The sequence below is a fragment of the Panthera uncia genome, chromosome D1 (genome assembly GCF_023721935.1).
Source record: "Panthera uncia isolate 11264 chromosome D1, Puncia_PCG_1.0, whole genome shotgun sequence".
NCBI classification, from domain to species: Eukaryota; Metazoa; Chordata; class Mammalia; order Carnivora; family Felidae; genus Panthera; species Panthera uncia.
Window position 1 is genome coordinate 732,058 of NC_064808.1, and position 27,161 is coordinate 759,218.

The following is a 27,161-nucleotide window of genomic DNA, read 5'->3' on the forward strand; positions in this document are numbered from 1 at the left end:
CTCAGCCTGCCTCCTCCTCTCGCCTCAGACCAAAGGGACAGGAGGGGTGGGGATGTTCTGCACCCACCCGCACCCCCAGCATGGACCCCACTCTCCAGCCTGGGAAATACCGAGACCCCCTGCCCAGGACGTCCTGCTGTGCACCCCTGGAGCAGCCACGGGACCACGAAGGGGCTGGCCACCTGCTCCCAGCTCCGCCCTGCCCCCCATGCGGGACTCTGTGCAGGCTGGATGCCGGCTCTCACGGGCACCTTCCCCACTGCCGCTTCCGCCCAGGCCATGCTGAGACGGTGCCCGCTATGACCCCCAAGGCCGCCACACAGCAGGGAAGGTCTGGGGGGGGGGTCTCTTGAGAGGACCATGCAGGACAGGGGGCTGGGTGGAGCTAGAGCCAGGTGAGAGGGCACAGCCCAGGGGCCGGTAGGGCTGGAGGGGGCCGGGGCTAGCCCTCAGCCCTTCCCCAGGGCTCACAGCCGTCAGAAATGGCCCCACTGGGGTGAGGGAGACCTGGGCACAAACAAGGTGCTTAAGCCACAGATGAGGGACGGACAGACCCCCACGGAGGGCTTGGTGCAGAGGGCTTTGCCTCGAGGCCTTTGACAGATGAGTCGGGGTTTGCCAGGCCTGCCGTCCTAAGAGCTCAAAGCCAGGGAGGGCCCTGGAGGTGTGTGGTGGTGAGTGGCCGCCAGGAGTGAGTAGGGCCTGGGGAGACTGGCTCGTGTCTCCCGGGAAGCCCCCAGGCCGCTCTCTCCAAGGATCAGGGGTAGGGGTGGGAGGGGGGCCCCCTGGGCTGGGCCAGCCATGGGGAATGCTGGGGGCCCGAGCCGGAAGGTCATGTCCAGACCCCTCGACTGAGCGGAGGGGCAACTTGCAGTGCTCGGAATCCAGCCCCAGGCGCGTGGCCGGGGACGCAGGCCCAGAGAGGTCATCTGGGAAGCAGCTCAGCTGAGCACTCCGTCAACATGCATTCTGGGGACAATTCCCAGGCCCTGCTCTGTGGGGGTGGGGCCCCTGTCCTCCTCCTAGGGGGGACACGAAGCTTGTGGCGAAGGCCAGGCCTGCAGGCCTGCCTCGGACAGCGCACCACTCCCCCCCCCCCCCCCAGCGACCACACGGCTGTGAGCCCTGCCCCCACCCCAGGGACGGCCCCCCCCCGGCCCCGCCCCCATGCTGCCACAGTGCTGAGATGAAGAGGCTCAGCCAGGACCCCCTCGGCCCTCCGGAGCTGCCGGGGCGGGGTGGGGGGGATGCTCAGCACAGGCTGGTCCTCTGGGGTGAGCCGGGCATCCAGGCACAGAGGGGTCTCCTGCCTGGCCTGGGCTGCCTGGCGAGGTCTCGGAGGAGGCGGAGTACAGAGGTGAAACCCTAGAGCAAGGCCAGGAGCCGGGTGTGAGGTCCCCAGCACACTGTCACGGCCCCGGAGCCCAGCACTCAGACGTGGAGGCCGGGGAGGTGCTCAGAGGGATTCTCTCCTTTATTGAGATCAGCGCGCAGCGTCACGGGCGGGACAAGGACGCTCGCAGGCCGAGCGGGGAAGCAGTGGGGCGGGGGTCAGCGGGGTGCCCTCCAGCAGGGACAGTCTCCAGCGGGCTCTGGGGCTGCCCGGGGACCCAGCCCCTCGCTTGGGCAGGGGCCGGGGGAGGCGGGGGAAGGGTCTCTCCCGCTGTACTAGCCGATGGCGCTCAGCGCATGGGTGAGGGTGTGTAGCTCGTCCTGGACGCCCTGCAGGGAGCGCCGGATGGCATGGGGACTGTCCAGCACGTCGATGGCCAGCGTGTACGGGTCAAACTTCACGGAGAAGGGGCGCTGGATGCGGGAAGCATAGTTCCTAGGGAGGGCAGTGGGTATGGACCCTGGGTCACCTGGCAGGGACTCAGGGGACCCTGGGGAGATGGGGAGGAGCAGGGGCAGAGTCTGCGGCCTCCAGGAGACGGCCTCCTTCATCCCTGCAGGGCGAGAGCTGCCTGCACCCCCCAAAAATCTCCGTGTGACCAACTGCTCGGACAAGATGGGAGACCGAGCCTACTGCAGGGGGAGGGACAGGGGAGGGACAGGCCTGTTCCAGGCAGGTCTCTGCCGGACCCCCATCCCTCCCCACACCTCCTCCAGGCGGCCTTCCCCGGGCCGTGTGCTGTGCAGAGCCCCAGTTCTGTTGCTGGTCCTATGCTTGCTTGTGGGATCCAGCCCTCCCCCCACCTCCACTCTGAACACACCGCCCCTGGGCCTCAGTTTCCCCTGACTCGAAAATAAGACCCTCTCCAAGGATGAGCAGGTGGGACGCATCTCAGGCTTTGCCCTCTTGCCCAGACGCCGGTGGTCACGCGCCCTCAGCCCCCCTCCCCAGGAGTGCCTGCTCCCTCCAGGCCCCCCAGGCTTTCCACACCAGCCCTCGGCCGCCCCTGCCCCTCTCCTCTGTCCCACCCCATGGCACCAGCTGCTTAGAGGCTGGGAAGGACCCCACACATCCTTCTTACAAAGGTCACACTCTGCCTCCCAACACGTGGCCTTGACCCGGCCACCAGCAGTTCTCCCCCTCCCTGGACTTTTTGGTTGGGGGTCCTACTGTGGGAAGGGTGTGCGCAGTGGGTTCATAGGCCCGGGCCGGCTGCAGGCTCGCCCGGTCTGGGGGCACCCGGGGGGCCCGGGCACCTGAGTTTGTCCTTGGCGTCGCTGAAACTCTCGGACACGAAGTAGACGGGCTGGTAAGTCTGGTCCTGGTAAGGCTGTACGGCTGCAGCATCCGGGTCGAAGGCCCGGATCTCGGGCTCCTCAGACAGAGAGTGCTGGGGGGAGGCCGCAGGGTCACGGGCCCCCCACCCTGGCCCGCGGCGTCCCCCTCCCCGGGGGGCCTCCCGAGGCCTGGAGGCCATGTGGGTGGGGCAGGGTCCCCCGGTGGGGGGTGGCCTCACCAGGAGCTCCCCGTAGGAGGACAGCAGTCCAGCACCGTAGGCCTTCACCTCCCCATTCTGCTTGCACAGCCCGAACTCCACCGTGAACCAGTACAGCTGGCGGGACGGACACAGCGTTGGCAGAGGTAGCCGATGCCCACACCGCGGCCCACCTACCCTCGGGCCTGGGGCACCCCCCACCCAGGGCAGAGCCCGGCCAGACTCTGGCAAGGTCACAGCATAAAGGTGACACTCCCCGGACAGAAGTGGGGGCCCAGGCCCAGGTTGGGGGGCCTGCCCTGAAGCCAGGCACCCTGGGGCCAGCCCCCCAAGGCCCTGCGGGGGAAGGCGCCCACCGTGGACAGCTTCTCAATCTCCTCGTCGGAAGCCCCCAAGGACGCGAGCCCGATGTCCTGTGGAGGAAAGGGGAGGCTGAGAGGGGAGAGGCTCGGCCCAACACTGCACGGGCGCCTGCGTGGGGCGAGGACACCCCAGGGGCCTCCTGGACACCAGCTAGGACGCAAGGACCCTCTGGGGATTCGGGGACCCTCCCAGGATCCGGGGAGCCTCCTGGAATGGGGCATCTTCCCAAGATGCAAAGGTCCTCCAGGTATACAGGGCCCCTCCCAAGATGGAGGGGACCCCATAGGTATGCAGGTGTGGGGGGCCCTCCTGGGATGCAGGGACCCTCCCAGGATCAATCGAGGGCCCAAGACGTCTCTTCTGGAAGCAGCCAGCAGGTGGCAGCACAGGCCGTGGGAATCCGCCCGCCCGCCCGCCCGCTGCACCAGGCCAGCCAACGAACGCCTCCTCATTTTTATAAGCGTTTTGCCCAGAACAGGTCTAAGTGCAGCCAGCGAGGCTCACCCACCCCTCTCTTCCAGGATGATGCCTCTCCCTGAAGCCTCATGGGCCCAAGTGGGCACCGTCCAGCCACAGAGGGACTCGGGCAGGGCGCTGAGGCTCAGGCAGCACGCCCCCCAGCCCTCAGCCCGGCGGGTCCCCGGCCTGGGGCCTGGGGCACAAACCTGGGAGAACTGAGCGAAGGTCCGGTCGGCCAGCATGGGCACGTGCCCCAGCAGCTCGTGGCAGCAGTCCCTGTGGGGGTGGGGAGAGGGGCGGTGCTGGGGGGGTGGTCCAGGGGTCCGGCTGCCCCCGGCCCCCTCCCTCTCTGCCGGCCCCGCGTGGCGAGGCTGGGCGGCAGGGGCAGGGCCCGGTGCAGGTGCACACTCACGGCTCCGGGGAGTGCATGGGCGAGGAGGCGTGTCGGATGTACTGGGTGCACTGGAACACTCGAAAGGCCAGGCTGGCCAGGAAGTCCCGGGCGGACAGCAGGCCGGCCACGGGCCGCAGCTGGAACCCTGTCCGCTCTGCAAGGACCCCGGCCGGTCAGGGCGCCGGGCAGGGTGGGCGCCTCCCTCCTCCGCGCCTCTCCCCGCGGCCCGCGCACCCTTCAGGAAGCGGGACACGTCTTCCAGCTGAGGGATGCTGTCCTCCCGGTACCCGCTGAAACGCTCCAGCAGCTGGAAAGCCTCCAGGTGTTCCCGGCAGGCGTGAGTGACGTAGAGGCCCTTGAGGGTGGTGTAGACCTCCTTCCTGCAGGCGGGGGTCTCAGGCGGGGGTCTCAGGCCTGGCTGTGGTGCCCCGCGTCCCCAGGCAGCCAGGCCTGCCCCCGACCTGGATGCCGGCCCCTCCCCTCCTCACTGTGCTCTGTCTTCGGCAGGCTCCACGGTGGGGGCGGGGGGGGTCCCCACTGCAGGCCTCTCGCTGGACCCTGGAGACCCTGGCCACTGGGAGGGGCCTTTGCCCACGGCTGTGGGGGGTTCCAAGGGACGGAGGCCGTGGGGACGGCCTGACCCACCACCAGCCTGTCCCTCTAGACCGACAATCAGGGCCTTGGGAAGTCCTTTCCCCACCTGGCCATCACACGTGGGGACTTGGGGGGTCTTCCCCTGGCCCTCCTTGCCCCCTCCACCCTGGGATGGGCACCGGGGTCTTACCAGGTGGCGATCTCCTCGGCCGTGTACTCCACACGGGGAATGGGGTCACCACTGCAGAGGGGGGTGTGCAGTCAGTGGGGCCCCCTCGGGGGCGTGTGGGGAGGTCAACGGGGCTCTGTTGCAAAGGGCGTGTGGAGAGCAGACAGGAGGGGCTTGGGGCTGGACGCCCAGGTGGCCGTGTGGCCTCAGCAAGCTGCCTGGTTTCCTCGACGTGACTTGGGGGCCCAGGCCAGTGACCACAGTGACAGTGTTGGTCAAAGACACAAAGACACCCCTCCCCCAGTGTGCCAGTGTGAGGCTACAGGACAGGGTCTGGGTCCCTGGGGCTGAGGCCCCAGGGGTCCTTACTGCTTGTACTGGAAGGCTATCTCGGCGATCAGCTTCCTGCGCTGCCGGTACGCCTGGTCCGAGAAACCCTGCCCGCACAGTGGACGCACTCAGGAGGCCGCCCGCCGCCCCGCCCCGCCCCACCTGACCCCTCCCTCCCTGCCACCGCCCCCTCCCACTTGCTGCCCCCCCCTCTCCCCACTCACTGCACCCTCCGGCCCAGCCGGGTCCCTCTCCACCAGTCACCCCTCTTCCTGCCCACCAACCCCCCCCCCCCCCTCACTGGCCCCCCTCCCTGCTCACCACCCCTCCCTGCCCACCAGCCCCGCTATGCCCGAGGCACCAGCAGGTGCCTGGCGGCTGCTCTTAGCCAGGCCTCAGTGGTTTGGCCAGGAGCTGGGCAGCAGACAGGCTCTCCATCCAGGGTCGGCCTGGGGCCCACACCCACCACCCTGGCCACGAGTATGGGGACACAGGAGGCCCCAGGAGGCGGCAGCTCACCGGGTGACCCAAGTCCAGGTCAGGGTCAAACTTGGTGACCAGGTGGTGGCACTTGTCCAGCTCGGAAACTTTCCTTGGGAACCAGAAGACTTCGAGGAGGACGGAAGGGACACAGGCCTGTGTGAGCGTCGGGTCTCCCCCGGGGCTTTCTCGGGGGTCCCAGAGGGGCAGGAGGCCCGAGCCAGCAGGGAGGGGGTCCCCCAGGCCGCACGTGCGGTCACCTCAGGGGTCCCCTGCGGGAGCTTCCCTGCCCCCATCTCGAGGTCACGGGTAGCCCTCAAGGGCAGTGGAAGCAGCCTTACCCTTGTTCTCCCTGGCGCCCCGCACGTCCTCAGCCACCCGGCGCACGGAGCTGAGCAGGGCGGGCAGGTCCGCGCTGGGCACCTCACAGCACACGAAGTATTCCAGGTGGGGGCCCCCTGCGCGCGGCCTCTGGGCCGGCCGGGTCTCCAGGTGCCGGATTTGGGCCTCAAACGTCTTAGGGAACAAGGGAGAGAGAGATGGAGAGAGAGACAGAGACGGGGAGAGACAGAGATATGGAGAGAGACAGAGAGAGAGAGACGGGGAGAGACAGACGCAGGAAGGGAGAGGAAGGCGGAGAGCGGAAGGAGGAACCGCCCCGGGCTCTGCCCGGAGGCCCCGCCTAGACCTTTGCCGCCGGTGATGCCCATGCTGTGCTCCACACTGAGGTCGGACCCGCGGCCTGGGCCGAGCTTGTGGCTGGGGAATTGCATTTTGACCAGTGTGTGTAATGGGAGTCGTCACCGCGGCCTCTTAACCCAGTGTTGTGGGTGACGTGATGTGTCCCTCGGCCACACCCAAGCAGCCTGAGTCCCCAGCCGCTGGTCAGAAGGTCCCGCCATCCCTGGTGGTCTCATCTGGGCCCACTGGCCACCGGCCGCACCCAGGGGCTGGGGGGGGGGGACCTAGATCCCACTGTGACCGGACCAGGAGGCTCAGCCCCCCTCTCGGACTAAGCCCGCTGAGAGCCCGGGGGTCTGGCAGGAAGGCTTGCTCACCACCCCCACCTCCCGTTGCCCAGCAACGAGGGCACACGGGTCTCGACGGGCCCTCAGGTCACACGGCGTCCAGGAGCTGGAGCAGGCCAGCTGTAATATCATTTGGGCATTTCTGCCAAGGGCCAGCATCCCGCCCGGCCTGCTGTGGTCACAGCACTTGATGCAGTCGGCTGTCACGTTAGCCAGAGCCCATCAGGGGCAGGCTATGAGGGGACCCTACTGTCCAGGCCGCCCTGCCAGGAGCCACACCCGCTCACCCCGTGTGTGAGGGGGTGGGGGTGGGGCTGGGAAGGGCAGCAGGGCTTGGTGGCCTCAGCCCAAGGGCTCAGGCTCAGGGAGTTCCTGAGATCACGGGGGGTACCGTGAAGGCCACGGGGTCCCCGGAGCTCTGGGGGAGCAAAGCCCCCTCTCCCCCCTGCCTTCAGTGGCCTGGGCAGCCGGGGCTGGCCCCTGAAACAGCCAGGTCCACACCAGCCACACTGGTCACACCAGTCACCTGCTGCCCTCACCTCGAACGCCTTCACGGCCCGGGACAGTGAGGCTTTGGCGCCCCGCAGGGTGAAGATCAAGTTGAGCGTGGCCTTTCCGTCCTTCTCCTTGAACACTGCGGTCTCCAGGGGGTCCCCGGGCTCCGAGGAGGTGGCCCCCGCGGCCTCTGCCTTCTCTCGCTCCTTGCGAGCGTCCTCGATGAGGCTCTGCCGTCGCCCGATGAAGCGCGGGGACTACGGGCAGAGAGCGCGCCAGCTCCCCCTGACCTTGGGCCACACCCCTGCCCTCGGGCCACCCCCAGTCCCAGGCTCTGACCCACTGGTGCCACAGCACAGGCTGTGCACTTGGGAGGGACCGGCAGGCCAGGCCTCGCCTATGTCCCCACCGGATGGCGGAGGGGGGGGGAGTGGGGGAAGATGAGCAGCCACAGAGTGGTGGGAGGATGGGCCCATGGCACCCCCAGGCGGCCTTGCCTCTGTCCCCAGGCCCTAACAGGATGAGGCGACAGGAGGTGTGACTCAGGACCCTGAGGTAGACAGCGGCCAGAGCGCTGGGGAGGGCAAGGAAGTGACGTCTGGCTCCTGGGAGGCCCCCCAGGCCAGCCCCTCGGAATGATCTCTCCTTAGGGTCCCCTCCTGGCCCTTCCCCACAGCACAGGGACACGTGGCCAAAGTTAGCACTTCGTCTGGACCCAGGTGCCCGGGGCGGCAGCCTGTCCCCAAGACCAGAGCCCCCAGGCCTGCGTGGGGGAGGGGCTGCATGTCTGGGGCTCATCCCTTGGAGCTGAACTTCCAGGAAGGTTCTGGTACCATCGGGTCTTGGATGGTGGTGGTAAGGGTGCAGGAGAAGCCCCTTGAGAGTCCCCACTTGACTCCGGGGGGATGGACAGAACTGGGGGGGCTGGGGGTGTCCCTGGGCCTCCCTGGGTGGGGAGGCCATCTCACTGAGAACCCGGGCAGGGGGCGGGGGGAGGGGGTGCAGTGGCCGCCTGCAAATCACATTTCCAGAACCCAAAGCCCATTTTCCTTAAAGGTCGAAACATGAAAGCCTATTTGAAACGTTGGGGGAGCTGACTGTTCCGAGACATCCCTGAAGGCCCCTCTTCTGGGCCGAGAGGGTCCTGGAGGTTCCGGCCCGGTGAGAATCCCCAGTACAGACCTCTCGAACTCAGGGGGCCCCCGGGTGGTAGCTGACGCCTTGGGGACCGTCCTGGTGGTGAGGGGGGCCCGGGGTTGCTGGCAGGGGAGGTGGGATTCAAAGACAGGAGGTCACATGCGGGCACAGACGCGTGGCTGGGGGACGGGTGACATGGCAGATGGAAATCGCCCTGGAGCCCCGACCGCCCTGGGGCTCGGAACCAGGGTCCGTGCCTGTTGGCCCAGCACCTCCCACCACGAGCCACCGCCAGGGCCCGGGACGCGGTCACACGCGCACCACGCCCGGGGCCACGGCGTTGCGGGCACCCTGAGTCTGCGGCCCCTGCCGGCCTTCGGGGGACACCCCTGTGCTTCCGGCCCGTTCCGGCCTCTTACCATGATGGCTTCGGCCTGCTTGGCGTCCAGCTCGGAGACGGCCCTGCGGAAGCCCTTGGCCTGCGGCGAGGCGGCGTTGGGAGTGGGCATGGTGCGGGCGTCCGTCCGGGGCTCACCTCCACGGCCCTCCGCCAGGCGGCCTCTTATAGGCCGAGCTGACGTCAAGGCCCCTGTGGGCCCCCCACCTCCCACCTCCTCGCCTCCCCTCCTGCCGCCTGAGGGAGGCGGTGGGCGGGAGCCGAGTCGCGCAGGAGAAAGGGCTCTGTCCCATTAAATCTAATTGCGTCCCTGCCGCAGGCACCCGGCAGGGCAGCAGCCCGCGCTCTGAATCATCTCGGCTCCAGCGGGAGGGCTCTGCAGGGCTGGGGACAGCTGGGGCCCCCTTAGCTCCACACGCCCAGTGGGGGGACTGGCTGGTACACAGGGAGGTGCCATTCCGGGCCCCCCAAGAGCGCCCGTGACACGAAACCCCGCACCTCGGTGGCAGGTGGCCCAGAAACCCCCAAGACGAGAAATCCGGACCTAAACCTCGGAAGGATGTCGGGAGGCAATCTGCTTTTCCCGAAGATTCTTCACCAAATTTCCCAACAGGGTCCCAGCAGGAGTTTCATCTGTCCCTTGTCCCAGGTCCCTGTGGCCAGATCCCCAGGCACCGCCAAGTGATACCTGGAGTGTTCCGGAAAGGCCCATCCCTCCAGTGTCAGGACACTGGGAAGCCGGGTGAGGGAAGTCTGTATCGATTGCCCCGTGGTTTCTGTGGCCTGTCCCCCCCCGGCCTGCAGCCCACCCTCTCACGGCCCACTGCTCCCTCCCCATCACAGGTGCCACCGTCCTGGAGACCAGGGGACAGGAGGGCACCTCTCTGCAGCTGCGGTCCGGCGTGAGTCCCACGACATCAACGTGCCGGGAACGTAGACCTCCCTTGTGCCCTGGGCGTTGTGGGCTCAGCGGGGAGGGTCTAGACCAGAGCCCATCTAGAAGGGCAGGGTGGAGGGAGAGGAGCCCCCCGCCCCACCCCGGGAGGTCACTGCCCAGCCACTCCCTTCCAGAGACTGGACTGGAAGGTGGGTGGTCCAGGCAGACGTACTTCCCAGACTCTCCTCCTGACCTCTACAGTCCACCCCCCGGCTGGTCACCTCCGCCTTGGCCCAGGACCCACCCACTCTTCATCACGGTGGCCGGCCGCCCCCTCTCCTCCAGGCCCGTTCCCCGCACTGGTCTAACCTTGTCATTCTCTGGCTTCACAACCGTCTGTGGCTCCCCACCACCCCCTGAAGGCGGCCTGAAGCCTCAGTCAGTGCGAAGAGAAATGCCTGCTCCCACCGCCCCCGCTGGTCTTCTCAGCCTGGGCCAGTCCCACTTCCTGCTCCAGGAGGGCGTGGGGCTCCACGATGCCCAGCTTGAAACACTCACCCCCTTCTTCTTCCGGCGAGCTCCTACACATCCCACAAAGCCCGGCTCAGCCACCATTCATCCTGCGACGGCCGTGCTTTCTTGCCTCTGGTATTAACCTCCCTGCTCTGCTCTCCTCCTGGCTCATGCCTCCTGCTCTACAAACACCTTGAGGGCAGGAAGCTCACCAGCTTGGCCCTACTGCATCTCCTGGAACCTGGCGTAGGCCCCCACCTGTCTCGTCTCCTAGCCTCTGGGCTCAAGGACACATCTCAGTGGCCTCTGCTTCTAACGCCCGGCCCAGAGGAGGCCTTTCCACAGGGGGTGGACATAGGCCCTGGATGGCAGTGGAAGAATTTGCCCCGAGACCCCAGCAGTGAGGGCGGGAGTCAGGCTCCACCCCAGGGTGCAGGCTTCCGTGGCTGCGCCTGAGCCCCCAGGGTCCCAACCGGCATCCAGGCCTCCTGAAACCCTGGGCAGGCTCCCTGCCGCCGGGAGGCCCCCCAGGGCTCTCATCTGCCCCCTCTGGGGTGGGCTGCTAGGGACCCTTTAGTGATGTGGTCCAGGCCCGTCCGTTTGCCCAGGGGGCGCGGGCAGGGGCTAAATACCGCGCAAGAGGCGTGCGGACCTTTGCTGAGTGTGGATTTAACCTTTCGGCAAATGTCTTCTGCTGACACAAATATTGTTTTTTAATTCCTTCGCCTACCTGAGCCAGCGGGGGCCCGCATGCCAGTTCTCTGTGGGGGCTGAGCTTTCCGCGCATCCTTCCCTGGGGCCAGGTGGCCGTGGGCAGAGGGCAGAAGCCCGTGGACACCCTCCCGCTCTGGCCTCCAGCTACACCTGACTAGGTGTCTGTCTGTCTGTGTGCATGTCGGCCCGTCCTGGGAAGCCTGTCCCACACAGCCGCCCTCCGGGGCTGGCTGGCTATGCTGGGCCCGGTCTGGGCCCCTCCTCCATGCCCCCAGGTCCACACCGGCCAATGCTTCTTTCCTGACTCAGCACCTCGTGTTCTCCGGCCTGACCATGGGTCCCCCTGCCTCCGGGGCCTCCCAGGCTCAAGCCTTCAGAGGGTGATCTGGAGCGCCTGCTAGCAGACCGTTGAGGAGTCTGTAGACCCATTCTGCAGAAGGGACACTGAGGCCCCAGACGCGTGATTCTCTGGTCCTGCAGAGTCTCGAGCCTAGGATTCCCAGCTCCCAAGACACCGTCCTTTCAGGGATTCCATGGTGTCGGTCCCCAGGCCACAGGGCAGGAATCAAAAGGGCAGACAGAGACCACCCGTCCCCGCCCCAGGGACAGAGGGCAGGGCTTCGAACACTGCAGAGGCAGTGGGCACAGGAGAGGGCATGGGGCCCTGCTGACCAGACAGCCCTGAGCCTATGTTCCCTCTGGAAGCCACCTCTTTGTGCCTGGGCCTCCAGAGGACTTCATAGCCCATAATGACAGGGTGCCGCCCCCTGGCATCGACTGGGGGCCTGGCGTGGGGCAGGGACATTCAATCTCGGCTCCGTGGCCACGCCCCTGGGCACACCGCGGGGCCCCCTGGGGGACCCCCACCCTTCCTCTCCTCCCCGGACCACAGGCCGGACATGAGCTGTGGAGGGAAACCGAGGTGGCACCTCTTCTGGGGGTCCTTGCCCCGTCGCCCCACCGTGGAAAACCACGTGCACACAGCCTGAGGCTCGTGCTCTCCAGAAATCTGGAGGTCGAGGGCTGCTTCCACGGCGAGAGCAGCAAGAAGGGCTTTGTCAGGGGTGTCACCTGCGTCCAGGAAAGGTGCACAGCTGTCTCTCTCTCTCTCTCTCTCTCTCTCTCTCTCTCTCTCACACACACACACACACACACACAGCCCCGGGGCCCAGGGCGTCCGTGTCTCCAGAGAAGCCTTGTCCAGACCCCTGAGGCTGGGACCAGTGTTCTGCTCACGGGCCTTCACGGGCACACACACGTCCCGCTGAGGATTTGGGGGACACTCAGTCCACGCCTGGGCCCTGGGGTCCTCGGGGGCTGCTGGGGCCAGTGAGGCCTTTGTCCCCCCCCCCCCCTCCTGCCCGAGGTGGCTGCATAGGCCCTGAGGTGCGACCCAGCCCGTGGAGGACAGAGGCCCAGCCCCGGCCGCCTGCCTCTGGCCTTGCCCAGGCCCCTGTGTCTGGAGACGGGCAGGGAAGGAGTCGCCCACCTTCCCCCAAGCTGCAAGAAGAGACCCAAGATGCCCTGTCACACGGCCCGTCAGAGCTGAAATGTCAGAGCAATTAGCCCTAACGAGGCCATCGGATGGAGCTGAGCAGCTGGGCGGGCGGGTGCGGGGAGCGTATGGCAGGCCGGACCCAGAGCCGGCGCCTCACGGGTCGATCCGACGCACTCAGGATAATTGGGCACTTGGAAGTCAGACCTGGAGGAGGAGACGTGAGTGGAACAGGACGTCTCCCCCGCCCCGCCCCCTCCTGGGGCCGCCTGGCTCCCTTCCCCTTGCCAAGTCCTGCCAGGCCCTCAGGCCCAATGTCTGTGCCTCCTCCTCCAGGAAGACCTCCTTGCTGGCAACCCACCTTTGTGGGGGTGGGAAAGGGGATCCTGGCTTGGCCCCTGGTCCCATCCACACGGGGACGAGGGGCACCAGGTTCCACTGACACCAGGGATCGGTGCCCTCAGGCCTCTGGAAAAGCTCTCCACGCCTTCCCGAAGGTCCCCGTCCAAGGTCCCTCCCGCGGGGGCCTGGGGCTGGGGCAGCCCGGGCTGGGCTTCTGCTGGCACGGAAGAGAGGGCACGACCCACATGTGGTCCAGACCCAGACCCCCGCATGAAGGAGGGAGGCAGTGCCTGCAGGATTCGCGAAGGCCGAGGGGACTGGGCAGCGGTGTTCCTTCCGGGCGACCGAGGGCCCCGTGGGGGCAGAGGCAGGGAGGGGGTGGGGGAGGGGAGGGTCACAGAGGCCTCAGAGTCAGACAGCCTCGGGCGGCAAGGGGTCTCTGCAGCCCCTGATGACGGGCCGTCCCCCTGGGAGGAGGGGCAGTGTCTCCCAACCCGCAGAGCACCCCGACCGTCGTGGCACCCCCTTACGCTCACGCGCCTTCGAGGACAGGATGCTGGCCTCACATCGGGCTCCAGCCCGGTCACCTGGAGGCCCAAACGGGACATGAAGATGCAGGGGCCTGGAGACGCTGGCCCCTGGCTGTGCGTGCAGCCTGTGGTCAGGGCTCAGCTGTGCCTTTACTCGTCTGTGTGTGAGTGTGCACACGTGCGTGTAGGTGTCCTTTGGGTGCCCGTGTGCTCAAGTGTGCACTTGGCGGGCAGCCGGGCCTTGGAAGGCCTGACCAGCCGTGGTGGGTGATCCACAGGGGGGTTCCCGGCTCCACGGCCCTCCGGACCCTCACTCTGCCATGGCCGAGGCCCCGGGTTCCCGCCAGGTGCTCTTGGTCCCCTGGGGTCCGTGCCCATCGTCCCCAGGCACCCCCCACCCCGCCCCCACCCCTGCGGTGACTCAGCCTGCCCGGCCCCTCCCCCGCCCCTCCTGCTGGCTCTCAATCGCTGACAAATTAGCCCCTGAAGTGCAGGAAGAGGACAGCTCCCTTGTCATTAGTCACTCAGGGCACTGGCAGCTGCACTTTGACAGCCATCAGATACAATTGCAGGGCCGGTGGCCCCCAGCCCCCGCGTCCCCGCCACCCGCCCCACCCACGGCCCCGCAGCTCCGGGCCTGGCGGTGAGAGCTGCCTGGTCCCTCGTCCCTGCCGCTCCGACAGGGGTGGGGGGGGCCGGCTCTGGGCGCCCCTCCCCTTCACTGTCACCTGCAAGGCCCCGGCTGCATTAGCAGAGGCGCGGTGGCCGGGAGGGGACGGCGTGCTCTGCTCTGATGCTGGACCGGCCAGCTGGACGTCAGACCAGCCAGTGTGGCTTCCTCGAGGCCTCCCTGGGCTCTGCCTGGCGCCCAGAGCCTCCACGGCGCCCCCCAGCGGGGCCTGTCCACCTACATCCCGGGGCCACAGGTGCCTCGACAGTGCTCCCCGCACCCTCCTCCGGGCAGTGGGCTGGCGGCCAGGGCCGCCTCCAAGTCCTGACCCATCCACCCGCTCTCACCACCGGCCTTCCCCGTGGGGCCGCTGGGCTCATGCCTGCTGTCTGTCTTGTTTCAGGGAGGTGTGGGGGGCTGCTCCGAGGTCCCCCTCGGTCCCCACACAGACATTTTGGGGATGAGGCCTCGGTGGCCGTTCCCACCCCTGGGGGAACGACCGGTCCCGGCCCTCGAGCTGCAGGAGACGCGGTGTTTTCCCTCATCTGTCCTCTGGAGAGACATTTTGCTCCCCCTGGCACCAGAGGCCCAGAGCTGGGGACCAGAGCACCGGTTACACAGGAGGCCCAGAGAGGGGTGGCCGGTGCTCCCTGTCCACTGCGGGGGGGGCTCCACCGGCCCCGAACCGAGCATGCACACCTGAGGAAACTGAGGCTCAGACAGAACAGGCGGCCTCAAGCACACGGGAGGAGGAGCCTGGTCGCCTGCCCCGGCCAGGGGCGTTCCATGGGCAGCCAGCTCCGGGCCCGACCCGAACGTGCGTCCCCCTCTTGGGCCGAGGTCGGCCTGCCCCTGCTCGGCCTCCCCTCCCCCTGCAGCAGGCATCCTTGCCCCAGGGGCCAGCGGGGCTGAAAACCGAGTCTCCGGCCCTGCGGGGCCCTGGCAGCTGTAATCCTCCCTGCCCGGGTCTCGGGAAGCAGGGGCCGGGGGCACAATGACTTCAGGTGCCTTCGGCTAATCCCGGGGCTCAGAGGAGCCCCCGCCCCCCGCTGACATTTCCAGGCTGCGCGCTGCTGACCCCGCTCGCCGTGATATTTAGACAGGGCTTATCCGCGATTACTTATTTTTGATGACTCCGGGGCCCGGGAGGAGCTCAGCTGACGTGAGCTGGCCCTCCTGGATCTCAAGCTTGTTTTTAATAAACTCGTCCCAGCTGGCCCAGCTCCCTCTGCCATGGGCCACAGTCCCCATGTCCCCCCCCCCCCCCCCCCCCAGCCCCGGGGGCTGGACAGAGAGCTTGCGGAGGTTCTCCTGTGGCTGTTGGACGGGGCCTCGGTTCCCACACCAGGGGCAGGTCCCACGAAGCCACCAAAGCTGGGGTCCCTGACCCCCCCTGCCCCCCGCAGTGGGGGTCAGGAAAGGCCGACCGCGCCATCCACCAGCCTGTTCCCACATTCACCCGCTCGCACACCCAACACGCATTTCCTGGGGTGCCCTTTGAAAACGACGGGTCCCTGCCTCGAGAGCCTAGTAATTGGCAGAAACTTCCAGGCTTCTGTCTCTTTGTCTTTGTGGGCACATCCGTCCCCTGCTTCCCCAGTCCCTGCGCAGTGGGCCCTGTGTGCCTGTTAAAGAAACAAAGAGAGACGTTCGGCAGGGGGGGTGGTGGTGGCACGCCAGGGTGCTGGGGTGCCCACAGTGTTGGGGTGCACCGTGCCAGCCCTGGCTCCCAGCGGCTGCCCGCAGACCTCACACCTGCTCTGGCCATTCTGCCTTCTCCACCCCGAAGCCCCCCCCCCCCCCCCCGCAGGGGGGCCCCCCCGGCCCCTCGGGACACCCTCGCTGCCCTCCCACCCCACCCCCCCACCGCCTGCAACTGTTCTCCATCCCAACTGCTGCTCGTGTTATCGGTTTTGAAAAAATAATTCCTGATTTTTTGAAATCATGGTAAAGTAGACATAACAAAAATTATCATATGTCCATTTTTTTGAATGTTTATTTTTAAGAGAGAGACGGAGACAGGCTGCGAGTGGGTTAGGGGCGGAGAGAGGGAGACACAGAATCTGAAGCCGCTCCGGGCTCTGAGCTGTCAGCACTGAGCCCGACAAGGGGCTCAGACCCACGAACCATGAGATCATGACCCGAGCTGAAGTTGGTGCTTAACCGACTGAGCCACCCAGGCGGCCCCACCATATATCCATTTTTAAGCACACAGCTCAGAGGCACTAAGCACGTTCATACAGTTGTGCGGCCGTCCCCCCCCCCCCCCCCCTCTCCCGAACCTTTCCACCTTCCCAAACGGAAGCTCTGTCCCCGTGAAACACAGACCCCGGCCCGTCCCCCAGCCCCAGCGCCCACCGTCCACTCTCTGTCCCCGTGAATCACGGACCCCCGGCCTCTCCCCCAGCCCCGGTGCCCACCGTCCACTCTGTCCCCGTGAAACACGGACCCCCGGCCCCTGCCCCAGCCCTGGCGCCCACCGTCCACTCTCTGTCTCCGGGAATCTGGAGACTCCAGGGGCCTCGTGTGAGGGGATCACACGTGAGCATCACGTCCCCCGGGTCCATCCACGTGGTGGCAGGTGTCAGAACGTCCCTCCTTGTCAGGACTGAGTGACCGTCCAGGGAGCGGACAGACTACGTCCATCCGCTCGTCCGTCGGTGGACACGGGGTCGCTTCCGTGTTTCAGCTGCTGTGAACGTGGGTGTGCAAATACCCACTCGAGTCCCTGCTCTCCGTTCTTTGGGTAAATACCTGGAAGAGGAACTGGGGGTCGCACGCTCGTTCCAGTTCCAATGTTTGGTTTGCACCCGCGCACACACCCACCCACCCACACACACACACACCCGCGCACACGCTCACACGCGGAAACCCCCAGGTCCCCGGGGCCCGGCCCTGCAGGCCGAGCCCATCGGGCAGAAGTGGGAGCTCCGGCACTTTCCTGGGGCTGCTGGGGCTGCTCCCTCCGGGTAGCCGGAGCGCCAGGTTTCCGAGGCTTCCCCAGCAGTCCGCGTGAACCACCTTCCTGTTTTGCCCGAGTGACGGGCGTGAGGAGGAACCTCCCTGACCCTCTCAGGCTCCCGGTCACATCCTCCTCCTGCGAGAGCAGTCCCTTCTCCCCCCCTCCTCTCCCCCTCCCTGCGGGGACTGTGCCTTCTGTCCCGGATGGAGGACCTCTGCCTAGGCTCTGGACGCCAGCCCCGTTCCGCAAGGACTCTCCCCCGGGGCCCGGCCCGCCTGTCCCTGTGACGGAGACTCTCGCCACAGAAGGGTCGGGCGGTCAGCCTCTGCCGTCACGGTCCTGGCCGCCTGGGCCTTGTCTAGGAGCCCCACCCCGAGTGGTGCCCGCTAGAGGGGGAAAGGCAGCCTTCCTCCGCCTCCCCCGCAGCCCTGGGGGGGAGTCCCCGAATTCACCATTAAGTGGATAAGAATTCCACAACCTCAGCCCTGTTGCTTTCCTTTTACAAACTGCAGGCAGGAGGCTTGCCAGGATCTTCTGGATTGGGGTGAGCAGCCCTGCGTCCCCGTGGACGTGGAGGGGGATGTCGCGGCGGGGGGGGGGGGTGGGCGTGCGACCTCCTGGGCGGATGCTGAGGTTTTGATGTTTATCAAAAGGTCAGGGGTTACGAAAGGCAGAGCAACTCCGTCAGGGTGACAAGCGTTGACACACAGCAGGCGCCCCTGAAGACGGAGGGGGGGACCGGTGCCCCCCTCTCTGCGGGGGGAGGCGTAACGTGAGAAGCTTGACTCTGTCCAGACCGGCTAGGGCCACGCTGGGGACTCCCAGGGCTCAGACTGTCTGGGGGCTCGTCTGGGGGGCCGGCTGCAGGCGGGCAACCACCTACCTTCCCAAGGACATTTGCTCTGGGGCACAAAGCTGCAGAAACTCAATCCACCTTTGCAGTCTCTGTCGGAAGCGGGGGATTAGGGACGGTGCTGGGGGCGTGCAGGGCCGGATCTCAGGGGTTCTGGTGGGCGGTGGGGGCGACACAGGAACTTCAAATGGCCTCCTCCGGAAGGACGCCCCCCCCCCCACGCCTGCCCCACTGCCCACTGGGTCAGGCAGGCCCGCTTCTCCTGGGTCTGTTCCTCCTCTGTGCACAGACAGTGACCTTCCAGGCCAGCATCCTGGTCCCCCTTTCCTGGCCTCGCCCTCTTCCGGGTGGGGATCCCCGTGGCTGGGACTTGTGTCCCCCACCCGATCCACCTCCTTCTCCCCATTCCGCACATTGGCTCCGTGGCCCCGGGGTCTTTCTCCTCCTCCACATCCACACAGGCATTTGGGGTTACCAACCAGAGCACGCTGTGGGCCCGTGAGACGCCCTCGGTGGGCTGGGACCCCGAGACGCGCCTGGGGGCGTCTTGCCTCCTCCAAGCTGCTCCGCTGTCTCTCCCTGGCCAATGTCCTCTGACACTAGTGTCCTAGTGACCTCCCCAAACTCCGCTGCCCCGGTCACACTCTCACTCAAGCACCGCCAGTGGCTCCCGGTGCCTGTTAGCGCCAGCAGGACCCCATCGGGCGCACAGTCCCAGAGTGCCCACCAGCCCCGCCACGCCTTTCCAGAACACCCCCTTCCCTCTGCCTGCACACTTCCACCTTCAGATTCCAGGGGAGGGCCTTCCCTGACCCCATGAACAAAATCCCCAGATATTTTTGGACATCATTGGGAATGGACACTGACCCCGACCTGCTTCAGAGGCACCAGGGGAGCTTGGGGGCACCAGACAACGCCCCTGGGGAGTCCATGGGGGCCACGGAGACGGCCAGCCCGCTGGCCAGCCCTCTCTAAATTATAAACCACCCGGCAATCCCACCGGAGGCTGAGGAGTGCAGTCACTGCCAATGGAGCCCGATAGGCAGAAGAGCCAGACCCGCCCAGGTGCCCTGGGGGCGCTGCGCATGCAGGGGCAGGGGGCGGGATGCCCTGGGGGGCTGCTCACGCCGCAGGGGCAGCACTGGAGGGCTCCTGGGGAGTGGCTGCTGGAGAAGGCCGGGCCAGGCTCGGGGAGGCTGCCCTTGGTGACGAGCTCCTGAAAAGATGAACACGGACGCTTGCACACACACAGGTGCACACACAGACCCGTGTACACGAACACTCACGTGCCCGAGCGTCCTCTTGCACAGGCTGTGGGGGGACGGCCGTGTCCACCGGGAGCCCGTGGTGGGTTTTGTGTGCCTGCGCGCGGACGCCCACATGACAGAGAGGGGAGCCTGCCTGAAAAGCGACCGCAGAGCCGGCCCTGCTGCCTCCCATTTCACTGTCCTTTGCCAGTTTAGCGCTGTCCTGTCTGGTCAGCGTGCCCTGAGGGCTGGCTGGAGGGCGGGGGAGGGCCGAGCTGGGGCAGAGCCAGCAGCCAGTCTCCAAGAGGCGCTGGGCACACAAACCCACCCTGGGGCCCACAGAGACGCATCCCTCAGGGGCCCTTGCTGCCTCCCTGCGGGCTGATCACCGCGGTGCCTGGGGATGCACAGCCACGGAGGCAGCCCGCAGGGAGCCTTGCCCCCACCAGACAGGGGAGGGGACCCCCCAGGGCAGGGGGTCCCAGGCACACAGCCAGGCAGCCCAGGGGCGAAGTGACAGAGATCCTCCCCGCCCTGGTCTCGGATGCAGGCAGAGAGGGAAGGGCGGGTCCCTCCTCCCCCTCCGGTGGTGGGGTGCTCCCCGCCCGGCACAGAGGGCAGAGGCGGCCGCCCGGCCTCCCGGAACCCGCGGTGCCTCCTGATCTGATTACGGCCCCCAAACCCGAGCCAGGGCGGGCACAGCCTGGGGGCCCCGTGGGCAGAAGGCCCTGTCCCTCCAGATGGCCAGGCTCCACTCCTATTCATTCCGTCTGCATTAAAAGCCTCGGGACCATTTATTGATTTTGTAATAATGACCTGTTATCTGCCGTTACACAGCACAGTGAACAAAATGAAAGGGAACAGGAGCCAGCGGGGAGTGCCTGCAGCCTGCCGCTTAGCGCCCCCTGCGCGGGGGCGTCTCCGAGCATCTTCTGCCCTGGCTGTCCAGCTCCGCTGGGCCCCTTCATGCAGCCCGGCACCCAAAGGCTGTCCCCAGAGTCTGCACAAGCCCTCCCGCTGTAAAGGGAGCGGGAGGGACGTGGTCCAGGGCGAGGTCGCACGGGGGCGCGGTGACATCCCAGCGCTGCCGTGTAAATGGCTCGGAAAGCGCTGGCCTGTCTCATTACGCTCCGCGGCCAGGTTTCTGCGGAAACAGATACGTATTAATCGCCAGAGGAGACCATTATTGTTCCCCTTATCTGTCCACCATCGACCCTGGGGCCGCGGGGAGCACCACACGCAGGCACACAGGAGAAGAACCGCAGGAACATGGAAATCTAGGCGCCCCTGGAGCCGCTGACCTGGGTGCTGAGGAAGTCCGGCGCCGGCCCGCAAGTCCCGTGCGCCCACCCGGCCACCCGGAGCCAGTGTGCAGGGGCTGGGCCTGGGGGTGGGAGAGAGACGCCCGCACCTGTCCCCCGTCCAAGGCGCCTCTGCGTGGTCGTCTCCAGACTCACCAGCACCCGGACCCCAGGCTGGCCCCGGAGAGGCGCGCGGGGACTGGGGGCCACCCCACGGGGAAGCTTCGTTTTCCCCAGTTGTCCCTCGACCCTGTTGAGATTTTTATCGGGCACGTGGGATCCTTTGGGAGCCAGGTGGACGGGATGTTTGTGGCTTGAGATGTGCTACTGAAGAACCAGATGGGGTTTCTTTTCTTTATTGATTTTCAAGAGAGGGGGGTCGGGAGGGCCGAGAGAGAGAAGCCCAGGCAGGCTCCAAGCTGGCAGCACAGAGCCCGACCTGAGCCGAAACCAGGAGTCGGACGCTTCACTGACCGAGCCCCCAGGCGCCCCCTGAAAACCCAGTCTTAACTGAAGTCTTGATTATAAAATTAATCCGGGCTCATTAGAAAAACTGAAAAGGACAGAAGTGCATGGAGGAACAAATACCAAGTTTTCCTTCCAGAAACCCTAAAACAAACAGAATGGCCCCTAGGAGACAACCTGATTGCCCCCAGGAGCCTGGACAAGCCGGGGTGCTCAGTTCGGAGGGGCCCCCGTGTGTGACGGCGGTCGGAGCCCTTCCGGCACGAGGGCCTCCCCCCAGGTGCTGGCTGTGTTCAGGGAGGCACAGGGGAACGTGTTTGGGGGCTCAGCTCTTCAGGCGTCTCTCATTCTTTAAGGCAGGATGCAAATGGGCCCACGTGGCCGTGCACGGTGCCCGGCGGATGCTGGTGTCGTGGTGACAGTCTCTGTGGCTGAGAGAGCCGCCCGCCGCCCCCCACAGAGGGCCCGTGGTGGGATGTGGCTCGATTTCTCAGGAAGAATTGGACCTCCACGCCGGGGGCTGCCCCCTCCAGCCTGGGACCTGACCCCATACTCGGGCGGCAGGATGCCCCCCGCCCCGGAGGCCTGGGTCCCCTCCACCGACAACGGGCCTGTCCCCAGCTCCGCTCCATGGGGCCTCTCCTCGATGGAAGAAGAAGGATGGGCCCTCCCAAATTCACCCCTGCTTGACAGAGGGGAGTGGAGGGCAGGGGGCATCCCACCAAGCCCCCGAGACCTGGGCAGTTTTCTACAGGGGAGCAGCCTCGGGGTGGCCTCTGGGCCGAGTCAGTTCTGCACTGGGGGTGCATGGGGGCCCAAGGCAGACAGCCACCCCCCCTTCTGGCAAGGACAGGGGACCTCCTGCTCCCGGGGTGATGGCCGGCCACAGCCCCGCCCACCGAGGGCTCAGGAAGGCCATTCTGAAAAATCCTGTTGCTGTAGGGGGGGGGGGGGGGGGGGGGGGGGGGCCGGGGGTCCGGGTTCGATGCCCCCCGGCACCTGGCAGGAAGGAGGCTCTGCCCCCCGGGGGCTGCTCCCAGGCACAGAGAGGGTTGACTCTGATGCCACGCCGGAGAGGAGGCCCTGGTGCCCACCTCCTGTCAGGGGTCTTGACCCAACAGCTCACGAGGAGGTGGGAGCTGGCGAGGAGACGGGGTGGCAGTAATCACTAACAGTGGCCAGCCGGTCACCGGGCCTGGCATCTCCGGCCCAGGCTGTGCTTCTGCTGCGGGCTCACGGCGCTCTCTCCCGCGGGCACATCCTGACCTTGCCGGCGGGCACCGTGGAGCTGCTCTGCGCCTCCAGCCTCTCCACCAGGGAGGCCCTGGTTTGTGTCACCCTGACAGGTGACAGCCGCCCTGCCACCAGGGGTTGGGGGGGGGCAGAGAGAGCTGGGGAGACGGATGGAAGGACAACGGGGAGTGGGGACTTACTCGGAGGACAGGGGTTGGTCTAGGGTCTTGGGTGGGGGGAGCAGAGAGAGCCGGCAGGCACAGTGGGGAGGGCAGGGATGGAGAGGGAGGGCAGAGGGGGGCACAAGCTCACCTTCTCACAGGCACTGAGCTCCAGGGCACAGGGCGGGGACCCTGAGGGCCATGCAGGGGGCGGGGAGGGGGAGTAGAGCCACCCAGCAAGGACCTCCTTCCTTGCCGTCCCCCTCACCACCGGGGCCGGGCGACAGAGAGGCCAGCCCCTCCTCAGGCCACACGCCTGGGACCCTCCGGACTCAGCCCAGTGCCCGCCCCCCCAGCAGCACACCCAAGCGGCACGTTAGGAGCCTGGACCCTGCACCCAGGGGCCCATCACCCGACGTTGTTCTTGTGGCACAGCTATCTGTGGACTGTGTGCGTGCATATGTGAGTGTGGGAAACGTGTGTGTGTGCGAGTATGGGTGTGTGCGTGGGTGTGCGTGCATGTGTGCAAGTGTGAGTGTGCACGTGCATATACAAGTGTGGGTACACGTGCGTGAGAGTGTGGGTGCTCACGCATGTGAGTGTGTGCCCGTGTGTGTGCGAGTGTGGGTGTGCATGCGCGTGTGAGTGAGTGTGTATGCACGCGTGCGGGTGTGCACCTGCCCAGAGGTGACGATGGCTGCAGGGGGGATGACGCCTGTCCTGGGAGGGGAAGGGACACCCGATGGAGGGCATCCGGGTGTTGGTCCTCATGACGCAGTGGGCGGGGATCCGCCCACAGCCGTATCACCATGGATGGGGCGGGGGTCAAGGGACCCATCTGTGACCTTGAGCAGGTGGCCAGCCCTCTCCAGGCACTGGGTTCTCTCTCCAGCGGTGGTGGAGGGAGGGTGGGGTGGTTCTGCAGGGGTGCGTAGGGGTGTGCACAGTGGAGTGTGTCGTGGGGGTATATGGGTATTTCTGCAGGGTGAGCGTGTCGGCATTGGGTCTGTGGGGGGAGCGGGAGCGTGTGTTCTTTCAGGGTGCACACACGGCGGGTGGGACATGGACGGGGTGGGGTCCACAGGCCCTCCCAGCACCCCGAGTCCCAGACCCCCGGAGCTTGCCCTGCAGACCCCCGCACCTCACTCACACGCAGGCCCCCACTGCCCGGCCTGCACTCACCAGCTCTCTGGGCCCGGCGCTGGCCGCCCTCACAGCCGTGGATCCTGAACGGGCTGTGCCCCCCACATCCCAGCTCGTGCCCCAGCAGTGCCGCTCACACACCCAGCCCTCTCTTGCTTCCTGGGGGGTGCAAACTCCCCTGGGGCAGTGACACGCCGGTCGTCTCTGCCAGGCCACCGAGAGTCCCTGGGTGTTGGGGACCAGCCACAGCCCTGACCAGCCAGCTCTTTCCAGGCGTTTCCTGCCGACTGGCTCCCCCATGCGGCCACCTGGGGCATCACCTCCCTCCCAGCCCACCCCTTTGTGGGCAGGAAAGAGGGGGCAGCCTGCCTGGGGAGGTGTCCAGCAGGCAGCTGGGGGTCAGGGGAAGCCTGCAGGGCAGTCCGTGGAGGGACATCTGGGCCCTTTGGCGGGGCTCAGGGCCAGCCGCATTTGGGCTAAAGGGCCCAATTTCCCGGACCCTGGGCCTAGAGGCCGGGTTTGCAGTCCTTCCAGGGTCCCCGACATGGGCAGTCAGTGGGTGGTGCCTTCCAGGATGCGGTCAGCAGCTCAGGTAAGAATGTCAAAGGTGTGCACGCCGGCCCCAGACACCTAGGAAGGAGCAGGGGCCCTCCCGGGGTTCTCTGCGCCAGGACCCCCGCACGCCCCTGGGGTCTGCCTGCCCACCCGCCCGCCACCCAGGCAGCTGCCCTGATGCAACCCCACAGGGTCCCTTTCCCATCACCCCCATCTGACAGATGAGAAACGGGGGTCCGGAAAGGCAGTGAGTGGGGGGTGGGACCCAGGCTGCCTCTGCCTCCTCGGGGAGGGGGCTGGCGCCTCAGGAGCAGGGGTCCTGCCTCGACGGAGGGGTGGCATCCGTTCTTGGGGGTGCATCAGGACCTCACATCCGGGTGGGCAACCCCGCAGGGGGCATGTGACCATCTGGCCCACATGGGGGTGGGGGTGGGGCCGGGCTGGGCCTGGTGCTGGTCTGGGGTCTTAGTCTGGTCCTGAAGAGGGGGGCACCCGTGTCTTACTGTACAGCCCAGGGGGTTTGGGGGTCAGCACCACTGCCACGCACAACCGTGGGGGTGCAGAGGACCACTCACTGTGGACACGGGGCTCTCCGTGGGGGTGGGGGGGGGCAGGGCAGAAGGAGCAGGGCTGTGTGGCCCCGTCAACAACCTCCCTGTTCCCCTGTCTGTCCCTGTCCCTGTCTCTGTCTCTGTCTCTCTCCACCCCCCACACACATAGACACACAGACAATTAGGGAGGAAGATAAAAGTCGCAGGCAGGACCCTGGAGCTGCCCGGCAGGGTGACCAGGTGGCCACACGGTGGGGCCCTTTTCCCAGTTTCGGATTCTGTGTCCACCAGCCCACTGGGGACTGTGGTGTTTGCTTCCCCAGGTGATAGGAGGGGAAGGGAGGGGTCAGAGGTCAACAGATGCCAGCGAAGGGGGGTGGGACAGGGTGGGGGGCTGGGCCTCCATCGGGCCGCTATCAGGGAGCCCAGGCAGGCCCCAGGACGGAGGAGGAAGGGAGGGGACCACCGAAAGGCAGCGTGCTGGCCTGTGACTGTGGTGTCCTGAGCCCCGCAGCTGCTGTCCCCCAGGCCCAGGCCATGCCGCCTCCCTCAGTCTGCAGGACTAGACTCGGGGCCGCCTCTTCCAGGCAGAACAGAGTCATCCCAGCGCCCAGGAGCAGGTGTGGCTCCCTCGGGTGGGGTGGGGGTCCCCAAACTCCTCCCGAGTCCCACCTCACAGCTCTGGCCCTGCCCTGTGGCCGTGGTCTGGCCGATGGGTGCCGGGCCTGAGGACACAGGGGTCCCCAGCACACATACACACGCATGCCTGTGCCTATACACATTCACACGCACACACGTGTGCACTGGCCCTTCATTCAAGTGCAGGAGAGGGTAGAAGGCTCAGCCCAGAAAGAGCCCCCAGGGCCGAGGCCTCGAGGGAGGGGCAGACAGACCCCATCTGGGGACAAGGAGAGCTCTCCCCAGAGGCTGCTCCCGGACAGAAGGTGCACCCCTCTTCACAACATCCTCCAGGGGAAGAGGTTGTGACCCTGTTGCATGGCTGTGCTTGGACCCCCTGCACACCATCCGGCCCTGGGGGGACAGAGGGCCAAGCCGTCCCTGCTGGAAGGCCTCTGCGCCCAGCCGGCACCCCGACCCCGCACACACAGGGCTGGGCCTGCCCACTGGCTGGAAACGTTGGGGCCAGAGAGATGCCCAGAAGCTGCCTACTGAGTGGCCCCAAAGTCCTCCTCCCAGGTGTCCATGGTCGGCCCAGAAAGGACCTCACAGACACAACCAACCAGAGACCCTGGCCACACAGCAGGTAGGACCCGGACGGCTCAGCCTGGCCCGTCTGCCCTCGGAAGTCTGACTGCCACAGACAGGCGGCCTGGAGGACGTGAGTTGGCATGAGTGGCCACCACAGCAGAGGCATGGTCCTGGGGGGTGCCCAGCACAGCTGGCACCTGTGGGCAGATGCCACTCAGGGCTGAAGGAATCACACACAGCCCCACCTCGGGGTTCCCAGCCTGGGATAATTGGGGGGGAGCCCACAGGAGCACAGACCTTCCACATCCCTGAGCGTACCTGCAGGGAGCCTGGGTCAGATGGTGGGAGGTGCAGGCCAGTTGGAGAGCCCAGAGGCCCTTTACACCCCCCTGCTTGGAACACCCTGGTCCTTCTTGGCAGGCCAACCCCCTGTCTCCGCTGGGGCCTCACTGACCACTCCCCACCCCACATGTCCCCTTGCCCACCTCCACCAGGGCCAATGAATGCATGGGTGGATGTCTGTGGGGGCTCCCTGCCCCTGTACTCAGAATTTCCAATATCAGGTCCACCCTTCCCTCCTCAGCCTGGGACTTCCTGAGACTGAGACACTCCGGATAGAGCCTCTGGCCAGCTGGGGTCCCTGGGCCCATCACAACCTCCAGTGAGGACACTGGCCCACCCAGGCCCTGGGTATCAGCAGGCCCCCAAGGAGCTCCCGCTGCTTCATGGCCAAAGGAGGCCATTGGACAGGACCTCCAGGCCATTCCTACATAACAGATCCGCTCTCAGTGCTGTGGGGCCAGTGATGGGTCAGGTGTGCATGGTCAGTGCCAGAAAGTGTCCAGCGGGGGTGGACTATCCACTCCTTCAATCACTCCCAGGCCATCCGGCCAGGTGGACTGGATTCCACCCTCAGGGTACAGGGTGACCGGGTCCCCATGGCACCCACTCTCTTGATCCTCCAAAGCTAGTGGGAGCGACTCCTCTGAGAGACTCACATCTCACACCCCTGAGGTGGCCCCGCCCCCGCCCCTACCCATGGCCCACCCTAGCTCCTGACCTGGGGTCAAAGCCCATGACTGTGCTCTGACCACCCACTCACACGCCCTCCTCCACACTCATCTGACCACCTGCCCTGCACGTGCCCAGCACCCGCCTGTCCTCACGCACTCATTCAGGTACCAGATGCATCCACACAGTGGACAAGGGTCACCCATGTGCAAAACAAGCATGGTGTCAGAGTTGGCCCAAACCCCAAGTTATCTTATTCCCTGGGAAGGTGAAAACAGATAGTTTCAAAGCAAATGGATTAATACAACAGTCCAACTGCTTTTGAATGCTTTCATTCATTCAACAAAGATTCCTGGGAGCCCACTCTGAACCACACTTTGTATGGGTTTATAGAGAAATGTGGACTGTAGCCCCCACAATTTCATAATCTAATAAGAAATAAGTTGTGTTTTAACTCATGTCCATTTGCTCAGTAAATGGGGAGGTGAATAGAGAGATTGGATGGATGGATGGATGGATGATGGTGGGTGGATGATGGTGGATGGATGGATGGATGGATGGACTGATGGATGGATAGTGGATGGATGGATGGATG

At 66.2% G+C, this 27,161-nt stretch overlaps 2 protein-coding genes across 3 annotated transcripts in view; one reads left to right on the plus strand and one right to left on the minus strand.

Annotated features, from left to right (window-relative positions):
- CD81 (CD81 molecule) overlaps positions 1-27,161 on the plus strand; it is a 334,787-nt gene that overhangs the window by 210,437 nt on the left and 97,189 nt on the right. The gene's annotated exons all lie outside the window — the stretch shown is intronic.
- TH (tyrosine hydroxylase) lies at positions 1,497-8,851 on the minus strand. Its single transcript, XM_049615517.1, has 13 exons — positions 8,757-8,851; positions 7,245-7,457; positions 6,019-6,193; positions 5,717-5,805; positions 5,237-5,304; positions 4,889-4,939; positions 4,339-4,484; positions 4,123-4,258; positions 3,917-3,986; positions 3,245-3,301; positions 2,910-3,005; positions 2,650-2,783; positions 1,497-1,828 (listed from the first exon to the last, which is right to left on the minus strand). The coding sequence occupies exons 1-13, from the start codon at positions 8,844-8,846 to the stop codon at positions 1,669-1,671; spliced, it is 1,485 nt and encodes a 494-aa protein (XP_049471474.1). The 5' UTR covers positions 8,847-8,851; the 3' UTR covers positions 1,497-1,668.